General features: G+C 46.1%; 1 protein-coding gene across 26 annotated transcripts in view; it reads right to left on the minus strand.

The window, feature by feature from the left end:
- LOC114765406 (pleckstrin homology domain-containing family A member 5-like) overlaps positions 1 to 18,959 on the minus strand; it is an 86,072-nt gene that overhangs the window by 27,142 nt on the left and 39,971 nt on the right. For 12 of the 26 annotated variants that reach the window (XM_028955626.1, XM_028955636.1, XM_028955637.1 and 9 more), the window contains 3 exons: positions 4,106 to 4,189; positions 702 to 740; positions 402 to 461 (listed from right to left, as the gene is read on the minus strand). In XM_028955626.1, coding sequence (XP_028811459.1) covers positions 402 to 461; positions 702 to 740; positions 4,106 to 4,189 — 183 coding nt within the window. Of the gene's footprint in view, positions 1 to 401; positions 462 to 701; positions 741 to 4,105; positions 4,190 to 4,437; positions 4,534 to 18,959 lie in introns of those variants that run through there. The other 14 variants (XM_028955631.1, XM_028955654.1, XM_028955652.1 and 11 more) reach the window with 5 other exon arrangements.

The following is an 18,959-nucleotide window of genomic DNA, read 5'->3' on the forward strand; positions in this document are numbered from 1 at the left end:
CGCTTTAATTCCAGTGAATGTGACCACGCCCACTACCAACACCAACATGCAGGTTATCAGGCGCTTTAATTCCAGTGAATGTGACCACGCCCACTAACAACACCAACATGCAGGTTATCAGTGATTTAATTCAAGCGTTCTGAATGTGACATTAGTGAACACGGCCCATGTCTGGATGACAGTGAGAGACGCTCCTGAATATCCCAGCAGGAGGATGAGTGCCGGATGTCCTGAAATCTGCTTCCCCGCCGGTAAATGGCACAAGCCATGCCCTGACAATGTTAGCAATATGAAGAGTGTGGACTCATCACTCGCTCATTATCACAGCACTAACGCTCCACTGAATGGGGTGACAGTCACATGACACTCAACCAGCTGTGGAGGAAATGCTGGTCACTCACTTGGTGGTCTTGGTAGGACATGGATGGCTTCCGTCCCCGGGTCCCGAGTGATCGGCCTCCCTAAACGCAATGTAGGAGTGAACGAGGGTCAGGTGTGCAGCTGTCTTACTCGCGTTTTTAATCAGGCCTCAACCCACCAGGTCTGGTCAGGATGAGTACAATATGCATTATAGTAAACATTAACACACACACACACACACACACACACACGAACAGCTCGGTTCTGCCAGTGGATGAAGTGGAAATGGCGACGTGAACAGATGAGAGACTTTTTAACAGCAGTGCACCGGGGGAGATTACCTGTTTACAACAGGCTGCCCGAGTTTCCCACAATTCACGCTAGAAACAGAAAAAAAGGGGGAAAAAATGAACTAAACACAGAGTCAAACTTAACAAATCATAACAGAACGATAAATTATAATCGCAGCGCTGCGGTAACGCGTCAGATAAATGAGAACAAATAAAAAAACAAAACAAGTGATGATGATTTCAGATGACATCAATTATCCCATCATGCCCCATGTGCTCAGCAGAATTAAAAACCTCAATTACGACTGCGACTTGAACGCCCCCCCTCCCCATGGCACTTTAAAAAGGTGAGGCAGAGCAAATCTGCAGCTGAATTTATTATTCTGCCGCAAAGGAAAAACAGCTGGAGTATCTAAAGGAAGCACACACACTTACATACATATTAAAAACCGCGAATCATAGGAAATACGGTATAAAAATTTATATTGCAAACGCAATCTACCGTGTAAAGTCGTGAATCCTATTGCATCGCACTGCATCGTTACGTCTCTAATATAAATGAATTCTAATGCTTTATGCAGGGCATTTTTAATATCACATCACGAGACCTGGAGATCTTTGGTAAAAGTAAACTGTAAGCCTGGTAACTCCTCAGTAGGCACCAATATTTATCCCAGGGTTATAGCGCATGTGTTATGTGGCATTCGCTGTTTATTTGTGTTAAGAATTGTGTTAAGAATTACTAATATGTTCTTGAAATATTCGTTCTGTTTGAAGACAGGGTGAATCTCTTGTCCTGTCGTCTACATTAGAGCTGTAACTGGGTCTAAAAATCCGGCTTTCATTGCGCGCTTCGTGCACTAGACGAAGAGGGTAAGGAAATGAGCGCGTTTAAAATGTGATCACCGGAGAATATCCTCCGTTTCCCCTCGATAACTAAAACGCCTCACCTGGCGACGGTGGTTGAGGATTGCAGATCAAATTAACATTTTAGTCTAAAAATCTGCATTTAAAGCAACAAATTTACAATATGCAAAACAGTTCTGCCAAAAACATTTGCATTTGTGTTGACACTAATGAGCTCCTGTACAGGGTGGGCCATTTATATGGATACACCTTAATAAAATGGGAATGGTTGGTGACATTGAACACATTTTATAAGTGGTCAGACACTTGTAAATAACTCATGAAAGAATAAAGCACACCGTTTGTCAGGATTGACTGCAGCTGTGCTCAACACCGGTGGCCAATCCTGACAGCGCTTAAATGCCGGATGTTTCCGCCCCTTCCATGTCTCCGGCATTTTCGTGAACTTCAGTTGGCAACAGTGTGCATTTTTGTAATTTGAGTTCTGGCAATCGCCACACGCCTACGGGTTAGTTTGTGTTCTTTATTTAAGTTAAATCGTTTTCGGCCACCGCGCCAGTCTTTATTTGTGTTTATTGTTTATTTAATAATAAAAACCCCTTCCCAACATGTCAGACCTCTGCGCTTCCTTCCCCCGTAAGTCCGTAGTCGTGACACCGTTGTTTTTCTTGTGAAATTACCAATAAATTTGATGTGTCACATGACCCTATTCCTATTCCAAGATGGCCGACTTCAAAATGGCCACTATGGTCACCACCCATCTTGAAAAGTTTGCCCCCTCACATATACTAATGTGCCACAAACAGGACGTTAATGTCACCAACCATTCCCATTTTATTAAGGTGTATACATATAAATGGCCCACCCTGTAGATCTGTACTATAGACCGCTCCTTTACCGACCTGACACACACACACACACACACACATATATATATACATATATAGATGTAGAGTAAACATCACGTTCATCATGTCCATGTTCATTCCACACTCGGCCTTCCGGCAGCTAAAGATCGGAATCTGCTGCATGACGGAGGTGAAACATGTGAGATGTTTGCTCTGGGTTCTAAATCATCGGAACGACATTAAAACAGCGTAGAGGTTCCGAGCTGCAGAACACAAGGGGAATGTTGTTCTCCGCTCCCTGTCAGGCCGGTGGCACGAGGTGTTGCCTCGGCTCTGTCCCGATAAGAACAGAATCAAGGGCCTTCTGTCGTATCGCTCTCCAAGTTTTCATTTTCTCGTCTTTGCAACGTCCCTCCTCACTGTCCTCCCTGCAAAACCTACTCAGAGACGGTCGTCGCCCGTACAAACCGCTCCGCTCATGTCACCCTGGTTCTTTCCCAATTTACCTCCAGAGCCCCACATAACCTTGCCCTTCCCCATCTTACTCAGCTCTTAGCTCCGTACAGTCCTTGTCACAGTCTCGGGTCCTCCAACAGTGATGTCCTCACTGTCCCATGCACCAGACGTTCCAGCCTTCATTATTCCGCTCAGCGTTTTTCTATTTTGTGTGAATATATGTGCACGTGGGTTTTGTTACTGTTCTTTATCCTCTTTGTAATGCGTCCTTGGTTCATTTAAAGTGACGTGACTGTCATTGTGATGCACAGCAGCACAGCACACCGTGCACACAGTGATTAAATATGTCAGCAGGTTCAGAAAAGAGACGACGGCGGAAATGGATGCTGTTAAATTTCACCTTCGTTAACACCGACACCCGTCCCTGCAACTTTCTCACCTAAACCTCCCGCAACACCTCCCAATATAAAAACACGCGGCGCCACGTGACGTCCCGGCCACGCCCTAACGGGAGAGGTGTTAGCGGCACGCCAGCGGCACTCTCACCTCGCCTCATTCCTCCGCGTGGCATTAAAATACTCATCCTCTCCACATTCTCTACACCCACAGGAGATCAATAATAAACGGCAATATCAGCACGTTACACCGGCGTTACACCAGCGTTATCACGGGCAACGTATCACGCCGACTGCCACGCCCATATCACCACATTTCCCACTTGTGAAACCAACAAAGGATGCATCATCACTGAAAACACCGTACCGGCTACTATGATTGACAGGTACACTTTACTTTTTGGGCTTGATGAGTGATTCATTGGTTATAATGTTTTGTTATCGATCGACAGTCCTATTTTAATTATACTACGTTGTCAATACTGAAGTAGATGCTCAGCTCTGATATTATACAAATTATTATTTGAGACACAAATGTCACATTGCATCATAATTCCTGTAACGCGATGTCCCTGAGCCGGACACTTAACCCTGAGTGTCTCCAGGGGTGGACTGTCCCTGTAACTACTGACTGAAAGTCGCTCTGGATACGGGCGTCGGGTAGATGCCGTAAATGTAAATGTGAAAGATGTTTTCTCGTGTTTTGTGTGTCCTCCGTGTCCCTCCTAATGTGAAGCATGTGGAATGAAGTCAACAGAAGGGGTCTGTGAAGAGGTCCGTGAGAAACGCGCAGGACGTTCATCCTAATCGGACCTTTTGGGACACGCGGCATCTGTCCCCAGGCCGGCGGGACACTCGACGCATTGAGGCGCGGGATGAAGCCACTTACTGTTCGTTGACCACAAAGATGCAGTTGTCCTGCGAGGGCTGACCGGAGACCGGGTGCTTACAGGTCACCTTCCGCTCATTGTGACTGATGGACGGAGACAGAGAGAGAGAGAGAGAGAACAACATTAAACTCATTCTGTCATCACGACTAAATGATGTTTTATTTTATGTCCCATTTCATTGAGCAGTTTAACAGCTGAAATAACGCCAGCGCTGAAAATGACAAGAATTACAAAAAACGACACATTTCTCACATGAACAACGCATAGAAAACGTGATAAGCGGGCAGAATAAGAAGCGCGAAGCCCCCCCGGCGCCGCGGCACGTACGAACCTCGACTGGTGGGTCGTGGTAAACTTCAGCATGGCTGCCTGACCGCTCGCTGCGGCGCGGCTACGGCTCTCTCCCTCTCCTCGGTCGTACGCCGCCGATCACGGGAGCTGCGGGACCCTCCTCCCCGCGCCGCTCCTATAAATACGCCGGCTGCGGCGGGGACGCGGGGGGACAGGCTCCCTTTCAGCTCGGCGCCCCTCCGGGCGCGGTAACGAGGCCGGGGTCTGGGCCGGCGCCGCCGGGACGCGACCTCTCGCCGGTAAACAAGGCGCCGGGCCCGTTAACGTCCCGCATCCGAGAAAAGGCGGGTCCGAGGCGCCGGAGGATAAATCCAGCCTCCGGGGGACATTTTATATCTGCAGCAGGGTCTCAGACAGCAGAACTTGACACATTCATCGTAGGCTAAACAAGTCCAGAAGAAAACTAGAAGTTTCCACAGAAAACCTCGTCCTTCTGCGTGAAGAAGCGCCTGCATGTTTCAACCGTCCATTTTATGTCTTACAGTGATTAGTTACAGGGACAGTCCCCATGACAAATAATCATGTGTCTCGATGAGTGCAGCCGCTGCTAATGCCCCTGATAAAGTGAAGTGATTGTCACTTGTGATACACAGCAGCACAGCACACGGAGACACAGCGAAACGTGTCCTCTGCATTTAACCATCGCCCTTGGTGAGCAGTGGGCGGCCATGACAGGGGCCCGGGGAGCAGCGTGTGGGGACGGTGCTTTGCTCAGCGGCACCTTGGCGGCTCGGCATTCGAACCGGCAACCTTCATGGGCCACCACTGCCCCTGACCCGATGACCCCAGATGCTCCGCCTACAGGAACACATGGATACGGGCCGGTAATGGAGTGTGCGCTGGCGTCCTGCGACCAGGCGGGGACGCGGCGGCGTTAGAATTCACGAAGCAGCCCGGGGGCGGGAACAGGGCGGCACGCGTGGCCGAGTCCAACACACGGAGAGACACAATTGGCTCACGCACAGCTGCAGGGCACCTTTCGCTCCGCTTAGCTCCTCTGTCCTACCCAGAATGCACCTGGGCAGGAGGCCAGTGACCCTTCTCGAGTTGTGGGGACTGTAACAGATGTACGCGGTCCTGCTTTAGGAGACGCTGGAGGAGATGCTAGAATACGCGGTGACGATGCAGACAGCTGGTGGTATTAAAACCGAGAGCAGAGGGGCAAAACTACATTAAAATTACCCAGATGCATCAGAGGCAGCGGGAACCCGCTCCCAAATGAGCTCCTTTAGGAGAGAGGAAGAGATGAACAGACAGAGCAATAAACAGACAGAGCAATAAACTCGGCTTTCAGCCCGGCGGTGACCCATTCCGGAGGTGTGTGTGACTGTACAAGGAATCAGAACAAACCCAAATTAGCAACGAAATCTTCACTTCCGCCACAAAGCCTCTAAACGCCAAACATCGGTGATGAAGAACAGGTCGTGTACGACTTCCCGCCATTCTTCGTCCACCCGGGCCGGAACACAGCTGCTGGCCTTGCGACCAGGAGACATCGAGAGACGGTAACTACAACGGCAGTAAGTAAGGCTTGTGGTCTTCTTTCATGACAGCATTTTGTTGCTGATGTTGCTGATTCCACAGTCACCTCCGTAAAACCCCACCGACGCTGATCGTGGCGTCAAGTCTTTCGGCCCTTCTGTGGTGTTGATTAATAATATTAACCATATTAACCATATTTTGTCCATAAACTGGCTGACTACACAATAACCCTGGATAGCCTTTCTATCTCACCGAGTACTAAAGTGAAGGATCTAGGTGTCATCATTGATGCAGGTCTCTCATTCAGATCGCACGTAGATAATGTCACTAGAATAGCATTCTTTCACCTTAGAAATATTGCGAAAATAAGAAATATCATTTCAATGCATGATGCAGAAAAGTTGGTCCATGCATTTATTCCATCAAGGTTAGATTACTGCATTGCATTATTGTCTGGATGCTCTAGTAGGTGCATGAGTAAACTCCAGCTAGTACAGAATGCTGCAGCCAGAGTTCTAACCAGAACCAGGAAATTTGACCACATCACCCCAGTCTTACAATCACTGCACTGGTTACCCATCAAATTTAGGATTGACTACAAAATCCTACTTTTAACCTATAAAGCTCTAAATGGTCTCGCCCCGCAGTACCTGAGTGAACTTTTGGTTCCTTACGAACCGCCACGCCCCCTTCGATCAATGGGTGCGGGGTCACTACTGGTACCAAAGGTGCAGAAGGTCACAGCTGGGAGCAGATCCTTCTCCTATAGAGCTCCGCAGTTGTGGAACAGCTTGCCTGTCAGTGTCCGGGACTCAGACACAGTCTCAGTGTTTAAATCCAATCTCAAAACCTATCTGTTTTCTCTGGCTTTTTGCTAAAGTCCTAGACCCTCATTTCACTTGATTTTGACGCAGTGTCAATTATAAAGTCCAGTTTATCACAGAGTCCCCCTGTTAGACACAGACAAAGTTAAATTCACCCTAGTAAGACAGTCCTAGTTAGGGTACCGGGCCACTGTAGCACCAATATACCACTATTACCACATATTTCAGTATCGGTCGTACAGTGCAACCGTCTGCCGCTGCTTCTGTTTGTTTTTCTCCGAGACACGGAATCAAGCGTCCAGACTACTGGCAGACCCCAGTGAAGAGACCAGCAAATAAATCCTGGTTCCTGACAACTGCTTAACAAGGACATACCATGAAACAAACCAGAGGGTCACCACAGCCACCACCACCATTACAACTACAGCTTCAGGGATCTTCAAATGGACCAGTAACATCATTATGGACACGTAATCTAGACCATGACACTAACTACATCCTGGACTTCTCCAACCCTACAACCGTAGGACTTATTATTATATCATATCCAACCCTGCACTGACACCATTTGCAGGCTCACTCTACCCTGGAAGGGGGTCCCTCTCTGTATCACTCCTTCCCAACGTTTCTTCTTTTCTTTTTTTTTTCTCTCTCCTGGAGTTTTTCCTTGTGTGCAGAAGGGTCAAGTGTGGGGGTGTCAACTGTAGGGCCTGTCAAAGCCCATTGAGACATACTGTATGTGATTTTGGGCTAAATAAGAAATAAATGTTGTTGTTGTTGAATGGGAGTTGAGAGACATGATATCGGTTTCGTGGTAAGTGTTGCCAGAGGGTGGTGCTAATGCACCTGAAACTCTTTTATTTCATGATTTTTGGATAAAACGCCGATCAGAACAATGTTCGGATGTCAAGAAACAAACGCTGGAACCAGACGTTGGGAGCTGCAGTGAATAAAATGCCAACCGCGTCCTTCACTTCTATTTACTTTAACCGGCGGGAGGCTGAGCCCACGGCCCACCTGAACACACACTTCCTGCGTGCAGACGCCCCCACAATGTCAGGGCCGGTGTGGTAACGCGGCTAAATATGAAACTTCCTGCTCTTCTAGCGGCTTTCTTACTCGGCCACCACCTCCATCTTCACTCGGCCGCAGAACAATGGGCCGCCTCCTCCCAGCGGAGACCCCGTCATTCACCCAGGTCCCGCCGGCACCGGTGCTGACCTTTCCGAAAGGTCACTTAGACACAGCATTCAGACGTCCACCCCACCTGGGACCTCCCAATCCGGGGCCTTTCCACCGTGGGAAGATGGGACAGGTTCACACACAGACACTAATCGTATAAAGACGTGAAACCGTTTCCGAGTGAAACTCTCGATGAAGTGGGCGAGGTCTAGCAAACCGCCCTAATCCACGGGGATTACCACGCCGGCCTGTGTAATCTGCCTGTATGTAATTCCAGGCACCGTAAAGACCCGCGCAAGACGCTTTACCGCGCTGAGATGGTGAGTGAGACTGGAATCGCGGCACTTATTCCCCCAGTAAGAGTTTAAAGTCCTTCACCGCTTCACATGGTGACCACAGGTACACCGCGACGGTATTCTTCGCTGTTTCCGCCATGAATCCAACAAAACTGATCTTATTAAAGCCCCATGTGCAGCATTGACAGAACCAGCAGGATGTGTTAAGCAGATCCTAACATACAACTTTAAAACCAGACTTATAATATACAGACAGACGCAGATATATAATATTCAGACACCAGATATATAATATACAGACACCAGATATATAATATACAGACACCAGATATATAATATACAGACACCAGATATATAATACACAGACAGATGTAGATATATAATATACAGACACCAGATATATAATACACAGACAGACGTAGATATATAATATACAGACACCAGATATATAATACACAGGCAGACGTAGATATATAATATACAGACACCAGATATATAATATACAGACACCAGATATATAATATACAGATGTAGATATATTTAATATACAGACGTAGATATATAATATACAGACACCAGATATATAATACACAGACAGACGTAGATATATAATATACAGACACCAGATATATTATATACAGATGTAGATATATAATATACAGACATAGATATATAATACACAGACAGACATAGATATATAATATAGAGACCACAGTTATAATAGTTTTGAATTTTTCATTAGTTTTAGTTTTTATTTCGTTTAGATTTTTTTTTTCAAATTCAGTTAGTTTTAATTAGTTTTTAGAGGCAGATTTACTAGTTTTTATTAGTTTTGATATTTTGAAATTGCTTAGTTTTAGTTTAGTTTTTATTAGTTACAGTGTTAGTTTTATTTTTTTTTTTGTAAATTAGGATATTTGTCAGGTGCATGAATCAAAATCACCAGAATAGCCTTATCCATCTTAGCTCCGATAAGGTTATTGACTCTTGCAGCTCCGGGTGGTTCGCCTTTTTGTGTGAGTTTTTCAAATGGACTTTCAGATTCGTGGGGTTTTTCCCCTTGAGAAGTATTCCACATATTGTATCACCTGCTTCTACAACAAGGCACTTACTTTTATTTTTGCCACTGTCATAATCAAAGAAATCCCAAATAGGACTTTCTTCCGCTTTCTTCCGACTTTCGCTGCAGCCATCACGCTAGCCGGCGGCGTCACGGACAGACTATGGACACATGACGTCACAGACCACGTGTTACCATAAAGGTCAAAAACCTGGCTTAAAACTGGCAGCGTGAAGTAAATAGATTTTAATTCAACCCAAAAGGCTTATTACAAAGACGAAAACGAAGGACGTTTTTGCTATAATATTAGTTTGTGTAAGTTCGTTTTGTATACACACAAAACAGTTTCAGTTAGTTTTCGTTTTTTTTTTAACTCTTTATTTCAGTTAACGAAAATGTTTTTCAATTCTAGTTTTAGTTTTATTGTTCGTTTTTGTTAACTATAATAACCTTGATAGAGACACCAGATATATAATATACAGACAGATGCAGATATATAATATACAGACAGATGTAGATATATAATATAGAGACACCAGATATATAATATACAGACAGACATAGATATATAATATAGAGACACCAGATATATAATATAAAGACAGACATAGATATATAATATATAGACACCAGAGATATACTATAAAGACAGACGCAGATATATAATATACAGACAGACGTAGATATATAATATAGAGACACCAGATATATAATACACAGACAGACATATATATAATGTACAGAGACAAGATATATGATATACACACAGACGTAGATATATAATATACAGACACCAGAGATATACTATAAAGACAGACACAGATATATAATATACAGACAGACATAGATATATAATATACAGACACCAGATATATAATATACAGACAGACATAGATATATAATATACAGACACCAGATATATAATATACAGACAGATGTAGAGATATAATATAGAGACACCAGATATATAATATGCAGACAGACATAGTATGTTCATGACAATGCAACCAACTTCCACAAAATGTACGTCACCCCACTGATTAAAGCCACAGAACAGAACATTGTCATTCATCGCAGATAATTACCGTCTAGAGACTCCACTCACCACGTCAGCATGGTGACGTTACTACGGCAACCAGCCAGAAACCAGCAGGGAGCGGCTCGGCGTGCGAAAAACCTTCGATCTCTGTGTCTGAATGAGGACTTGGGTGGAAGCATCTCATTGAAAAGGCCGACCGAAGAAACACAAGGGCAGCAGAATTGCCATGGCGACAGCGAGCGGGAGAGCGAGAGAGGGTGGGGACGAGAAAGACAAGGAGGTGGTGGATCTTCGTCTGACCACTACACTAAACACACGAAATTCAGGATCACCTTCTAAGTCCGGGAGGCAAAGAATGGGGAAGCGCCAATCAACACTGACATTGGATGACCTTGCAATACCTCCGAAACCTACAGCTCCTGCAACAAATACCACAAATACCACCCACCACCTTCCTTATTTAGCAATATTTTATCAGGAAAAATACATGAAAAAAAAACATGATACAAAATAAAATAAACAAAATTAAGGATGGCATCGGACTACAATAGACCTTGACCAAATCATTAAATATGATGGGTAAATATTCAACATCGGCCATTCAAAGTGAAGTGCCCCATACTGATATGGCCTTAGAATGCTTTGGTGTAATGGATTGTTTAAGATTAGTCGCGATTATTTGCAAAATTAGCAGATTACAATAGACCTTGACCAAATGATTAAATGTGATGATTAAATATTCAACATCGCCCATTCAAAGTGAAGTGCCTGCATACCGATATGGCCTTAGAATGCTTTGGTGTAATGGATTATTCAAGATTAGTGATTAATAACGACTAATTGTTATAAATTGACGGCCCTACTTTTAACTTCATGGAACATCATGGCCCATAAATCTGAGATGTGAAGCGTACAATGGAGAGATGCAGATGAGATCTGCACACATTTCAGTGTCGTTTGTAGCAGGTGCTGAGTCCCTGGGATGCTGAAGCAACTCTGCAACTCTGAGCACTGGACACAGGCCCGTGCATCTGCCGATCCAGACTGAGGTCCCTGAGCGAACCCTGACCAATTATCCTGTCACACTAATGCGTCAGGAAAAAGGAGCATGGAGCTGCAGGAAAGAAATAAACCACGGTGCATGAAAAGTGAATGAAGAAATGCCTTCAGATACGCTGCCTACCATTAATAGTCCTAAACTGAATTAAGAGCTCTGGTTCTAACGACTTGGCATAACCTCGCTAACCTCATGCCTAGCTGGTTAAGCATGTCTCCGTTTTTAGCCTCTTTGGAAAGGTCAAGTCCATCGGGATCATGTGACATGGGGAGGGTCAGAGGGAAATACTCGTCCTGGTTTGGGTTTCAGATGCTTGTCCCTTAGCGTTTTCAAACCAAACCCTTTTCATTTCAAACATGGCTGCTCGCACACAACGATCCATGGTGAGCCGGTTCAGGTTCTTGGGTCGAACAGGCCAACAGGTCCACCTCAACATGATCTACACAGACCTTCAGATGAAACACAAACCACAAACCACCTACTGATTAAATAAGTGCTTTCCTGACAACATGGGTCCGTTAAGTAGCTCTTTAATTCCATAATTAACTGCAGGGAGTTACCAAAATGCATCGCTCCGCTGTTAATTAATATGCGGAGCAGGTCATAATACAGTTCCTCACAAGTGTAAATACACTTCAGAAGCACATTCCAGCTGCTCTCTTCTTCCATTGAAGTTGGGGGCTGGAGACCCCCACAGGGAAGGCGTCCGATCGGCCAAGTCGTGCTTCTGAGGACGTGGCTGCGCCGCGAACCACCCAGTCCGCGGGGAGCGGGAGGCTGGAGCTCCTAAACGCAGTGAAATGTAGGTAACGTGGCGGAGCGGGGGCACGGCTCTCGAGAAAAGCCTCTGCCACCTGACTGCATGTCACTGTCTCATTATCCTGGCAACAGCTTTCTAGCAGAGACAAGCGTAACAAAAGAGCCAATGTACCGAATGTAAAAATATGAGGCCGGTTCATTCAAATTCAAATTTTATTTGTCACGTACACAGTCATACACGGTATGATATGCAGTGAAATGCTTTTAGCGACTGTACAGACCACAGTATTGCAAATGTATACAATGAAAACAAATATGCAAATATTGCAAACATAACCAAATATTACACTTTATGTCTTTAACATAAAATATGTGTAACAGGTAGGGTGAAGGTGTGCAAATGAGTGAAAGTCAATGTATAAAGATAAAAAAAGAGCAGAAATTTTGTGCAAAGTGATTTTTGTCGTGATCCGGTCTGAAAGGGGTTACTCCGGGATGGTGTCGGGATCCATATCTGGTGTCTCTATTGTGTTTGTCATGTGTGATGTTCCCTAATCGTTTTCACCTGTGTCTAATGTATAAAGCTGCCCTGTTTGTTTCTGTTCGTGGTCAGGTCTATGATATGTTGCATGTTCACCAACGTCTCGGATGTCTCCCCTGTCCTGTTCTTCACCCATTAAAACCCGGTTTCGTGACGTTATGCAAATGCGTCCTCGTTACCTATTCTCATCGTCTCTGGTCACCTGCCTCGTCCTGCCATCATGGTTGTGACAATTTTGTGCAAAGTGATTTTGTGCAAAGAGTCCAGAGTGCGTCTGTGTCAAATGACGCCTGAAGACGAGCAATTCTTTATCATTCTGACAAAGTGACATGGCAATACATGCTGTCCATAATAATAAAAAAGGGTGCATTAATTAGGGATGAAATATTATAAATATATATTTTTTTAATCAGCGACCATTTCAAAATCCAGTGTGAAGATTGTAACATCCCATCAAATCAATTTCTAAATCAGCTTTTAAAAAACGGAAAAAAAAAAGAAGCCGCATCTGTGGCCACAAACCACACGACTCCTGTAATGAATGCACACCGATGGGCTCTACAGATTCCTGCGAGGGATGCGCTGCAGCCTCTTGCATGGGTGGATGGATGACCACTAAATCGGCCTTTTGACGGCATCCCACCCTCCCCGAGTCAATGCAGTATGATCAATGCACCGTGGACCCAGCCCCTGGTCACAGCAGGAGCAGGTAACGTTAAAAAAAAAGAGAACAGCGGCTCATCATCGGCAAACTGCCGCGCACTAATGGCCATTACTGATGCAGGGGGGAATGTGCAGCCACCCGTGAGTCAGTCTCCTCCATGCCTGCTCCGAACGAAAAGGAAATGGGAAGTGCTTTCAGCTTCCACTCCGTTCGGACGTCAATCTTTACGTCAATAGAATCTGGAAGCATCCATTAACATCCACTCACCCACCTTGGGTAGACCAGACACATATCCCGTAACCATGATTCATAGTTTCATTGAACCAGGAAGATCTACTGAACATCCGAGTGTACCACGACCAATTCAATATTCCTTCAAGTCAGAAAATAAACTGACTCCTTCTGATCTAAACTCCAGGAGGAGCAAACAAGCAGAGTTACACCTTCGCCAATGAACGCCATGCTAGAAATGGTCTGTTTGGCAAGGAGCAGGTTGTTTTTTCCCCCTTCTTCTTCTCCACACAGCCTCCATCTGCTACTACAGCGCGGTTAAACACACTTACAACCGCCCACCCTCCTACACACACATACACGCAGAAATAGAAAGAGGACAGGCCCAGCGAGTATCGCAGAGAGGGCCACAGGGAGCCGAGAGTCTGGTGGGAGGCGAGATGGAAGAAAAAGGCTGTTATCACGGGATATGACTGGGGTGTATGTGTCTGTTTACGATATCAATTTACAGAAAGAGACAAAAAAGCTTGAAATATAACAAGAGACTAAGGCCCAATCCGCACGAGAAACAGATTTCTGTTTCTAAAAAGAAACCTGTGCACACGGGGACGCAGAGAACGTCCCGAATGTTGTTTTAAGCCCCCTCCACACCTGCAGGTGGTGCTGTAACTCCCAGATCTCCTTCTTTGGCATCTAGTTCACCTCTGCGGTGAGGATGGGCTTTAGGTTATAGGTCAGGTAGGAGGTTGGGCTAATACGTCAGCGTTTTCACACACAAACGGATACGCGAAAAAAGAGAAATTCACTCTGGAACCTGTTTTACAAAAAAATGGATAGAAATGTTCCTGTTTTAGAGTAAAATGTTTTGCTGTGGATGGGACCTAAAAGTGAAGTTCCATTTCAGTGTAAGTACCATGTACACTGGACCCAGCATTTAGCATTAGAACGGTCAGAACGTTGAGTGCTCACACGTACGAGGCACAGCGACGGTTAAGGGCGGGGCCTGTCTTTGAGCGCCAATCGATCGCTGTTTCTTCCTTGCAACAACAAAGCTGCTTAACCAACAATCAACTCCAAGCACATTCGCATTTGGAAAAACAGCAAGGATTAATTTTATTGCCCCGCCACAGGCAACACAAAACGACCCACAACCCACAATTCAGTTCACCTGCGTACAAGGCCACCAAATGAATAGGAAGTGCCTCCATTGACGCCTTCAGTGCATTCAGTGTGTCTCGTCCCACCGCAGATGAGTAAGACCATTGAAGAAATTAGGTCTGATGCGTGACCACTCTAGAGCCCTGAACCACCATGCGAATATCCTCGCATAGTTAGTTGTAAATTCCCCAGGCAACAAGGACTCTGCGTGGACGTCCATGTCAAGAAGGATGGGGGGAAATGCAGGAGCCGGAAAGGAGAGAAGAGCATTTCTGAGGCAGGTCGGCATGCATCACTGGAGCCTGACAACAGATGTCTACTGCTCCATGCCATCCTGTAGACAGCAGAAGCATTGCAGCGACCTGCAGCACCATCAGCGTTGCCGTCAAGTTGATTTCCTTCAGCTACTGAAAAGTCAGAAGCTCCAGACTGGAGCGATTTGCTGATCCACTAATTCCGGCTCCAGTCACCCTTCAGAAGCACCACAAAGTCCCAGGTTCGAACCCCACCTACTACCATTGTGTCTCTGAGTGTCTCCAGGGTGACTGTCCTTGTAATTACTGCTTGTAAAGGCATAAATATACGTGCTGTGAGCTACGTATGCGTATCCGTACTCAGTTTGTGCTAATATACCTGCGTCTGCACTGTGCTTCATAATCCTGGTCTGTAGTGGGTCCTCCTTACCACCAGGGGTCAGTGTCGAGGCCGCACGCCAAATGTTTACAGACTTGCTCGATCAACAGGTCCTCAAATGTGGACATCTTGACTGTTGAGTGCAGATCTCGCTTCCCGTATAAAATTAAATTAAATACTTATTTTCTGAGTACGCGTACAAAAAAAACGACGCAAAGAACGGAGGATACAGGATACTGTGTGCAAGTGTGTACGTATGTAGTAAACAGCCAGTATATTTCTGCCTTCAGGCACTCTGGAGAAGGGCTTCTGATAAATGCCAGAAATGGAAATGACCCCCGTGGTTCTTCACTGACCACATTACAACATCAGGGCGTCAAGTTTACAATAAGGCAGGTCCACTTCCTGCAGGTTCATGGGGCCGAAGAGGGTATAAATAACCCCACACGGCCGAGACAATGATCATTTGTCCGGGGAGAACTGGGGTAGTAAGGGCACAGGAAGTGAATTCCAGTCCCATGTTATGTTGTTTGTGCTGGGGCTGGAAGAGGAAATTACCAACCAATTATCAACCAATTATCAACCAATTATCAATCAGTAAGAACACAAAGGTGCACAACATATATACAGAGATGATATATTCACGGCAACAAAGAGCCAGGATGAGCAGAAACAAAGAAAAGAACCCAAACAGCCAGATTAAAATCGTTTCCAGAGCTTGAAAGTGCAACGTCAGTGAAAATATTGTGAAAATTTCACATCAGCGAGTGCGTATGACAAACCATGAATTATGTATGGGGTGGTAGTAGCTTAGTGGGTAACACACTCGTCTATGAACCAGAAGACCCAGGTTCAAATCCCACTTACTACCATTGTGTCCCTGAGCAAGACACTTAACCCTAAGTTGCTCCAGGGGGACTGTCCCTGTAACTACTGATTATAAGTCGCTCTGGATAAGGGCGTCTGATAAATGCCGCAAATGTAAGGTGGTACCCTCAACGTGATTGACAGGAGGCTAGAACGTGATCTCGAGCAGCGTTCCCACTTCTCCTCTCGGGCAGAACAAAGACACTTGACTCAGTAAAACCGTCATAAACCGCGTTCCTCCTTTTTCCCACTCGAATGTGGAACGAAGGGAACATGGGAGGCGGCCCGTTTTGCCCAGAGGGCGGTTTGTTCTTCCTCAGGTGCAGCTTGCACACGCGTGTTAACGTTGGCGGCGCTCCGCTCTTATTCCGAATGGATCCTTCCTCAGCACACGCGTGCGGGCTTCCTATCGAAGCAGATAAATCATGGAACTCTCGAATTCCTACTCAGCCAGATGTTGTGTGTCTAATGCATTTATAATTTTTTGCTGCTTGTAAATTTGCTTCAGTCATTGATGAAGTGTTTTGCATGTTCTAAATTAGTTTTATTAAAAGTCATTTAGATTTTTTGCAATTCGTCAATTTGCATATCCAGTTTAACCCGCATTTGATTCACGTTAGGGAAAACTGCATAAAATGCACAATTTGTTTAACCTTCTGCCATGATCAGTGGTGGCAGTGGCGGTCTAGCGGGGGGTAGTGGTGACCTAGCGGTTCAGGAAGTGGCCTCGTAATCAGAAGGTTGCCGGTTCGAATCCCCATACTGAGCAAGAAAAAAGAAAGTGAAAGTGAAGTGATTGTCACTTGTGATACACAGCAGTACAGCACATGGTGCACACAGTGAAATTTGTCCTCTGTATTTAACCATCGCCCTGAGTGAGCAGTGGGCAGCCATGACAGGCGCCCGGGGAGCAGTGTGTGGGGACGGTGCCTTGCTCAGTGGCACCTCAGTGGCACCTTGCCTTCGAACCGGCAACCTTCTGATTACGGGGCCGCTTCCTAAACTGCTAGGCCACCACTGGCCCAAGGCAAAGCACCGTCCCCACACACTGCTCCCCGGGCACATGTCATGGCTGCCCACTGCTCACTCAGGGTGATGGTTAAATGCAGAGGACACGTTACACTGTGTCACCGTGTGCTGTGCTGCTGTGTATCACAAGTGACAATCACTTCACTTTATATTTATCAAAGCAAAGCAATGGACCTAAAATTCAGTTTGGCACGTGCATGACCCTTCACGGTCTGAGCCACTTTCCCATACTCGTCTCTGTTTTAGTTTTACAGTTTTAAATATTACAGCTTCAGGGTGACGAATTCATTATGATTCCTTTTTTTTTTATCAGCGATTTGGTTGAATTCCGATTGGTAAGCACCACGCCCCTCCCCGAGATCACATAACCTCCGCCTGACACCAGCCGGTCAGGATTTAAAACTGGGTTCCCCGGCTGCGTCTCAACGGGTCCCCGCCGCGCCGGGACTTAATCAGCGACGCGACACACTGCCGCAGAGATAAGCCGCCGGAACCATCCGCATCTCAGCACCAGCCATCTCCAATGCACCGAACCCCAATTTGAACACGGCACGTTTCAGCCCCGTACGCATCCGATGCGCTGAAGCAAAAAGTCCCGTCGTCGAAGCCCCTCAAGGCGAACCTCTGAAGTGCGAAGGCAGGAGGCATCATGTGAACATTCTGGGATTCTGTGGAGGTGCAGCAGCAGAACCCACGGCAGTTTTACACCCGCCGGCGTTACATAATTCAACATGTTACGCTTGTGATGTGTACTGAGAACCGTGGTATTTCTGTACAGACAGGTGCTTCTCTTTCTAAATGCTGTAATGATGTCTGTAACTGGCGGAATACGCTGGTACGTCCGGACCGGCATCCCGGTACGGTCGCCCTGGTCACCAGCCAGCCCCCTCCAGCTCCTTCACGAGAGCAGCCACGTGACCCGAATCCAGAGCATGAACAGCTGATCGGGGATCAGCTGATCAGAACAGGGACCTGGGATCCGGTAACGCAGGATCAGCGATACCCAGCACGCTGCAGAACATGGCCGACAAGAACGACAATTAAAATGCGTCACCAATCAAAATTTCATGAAAAATTTTACTTTTAATAGAACTAATTTAGAACATGAAAAACACTTCGTCAATGACGGGAACAAATTTACAAACGGCAAAAAAAATCCGGAAAGGACAGGCACCATGGAAAGTCGGTTCTGTTCACTGCCCAACTAAAACGATAGACATTGAGGCCGAACCCGAGGTTTACAGCTCGAGTACGAGGACCCCTGGCAGCCCTTTTCCACGAACCAGGAACAGGATTCCTAAGACTCCTTAAGAGCATTGGGATGATGGAATTAGGAAGTCAGGACGATATTCCCACACACTTTTTCAGAAAGAAAGAAGAAAGAAAGTGAAGTGATCGTCACATGTGATACACAGCAGCACAGCACACGGTGCACACAGTGAAATGTGTCCTCTGCATTTAACCATCACCCTGAGTGAGCAGTGGGCAGCCATGACAGGCGCCCGGGGAGCAGTGTGTGGGGACGGTGCTTTGCTCGGTGGCACCTCAGTGGCACCTTGGCGGCTCGGGATTCGAACCGGCAACCTTCTGATTACAGGACCGCTTCCTTAACCGCCCCGTTTCAGCTTTTCTTGGTAGAAATCCTCCAAATGGTAAAAAAATTTTGTGCTCGAGCCTGCA

This window comes from Denticeps clupeoides, chromosome 15 (assembly GCF_900700375.1).
Source record: "Denticeps clupeoides chromosome 15, fDenClu1.1, whole genome shotgun sequence".
NCBI lineage: Eukaryota > Metazoa > Chordata > Actinopteri > Clupeiformes > Denticipitidae > Denticeps > Denticeps clupeoides.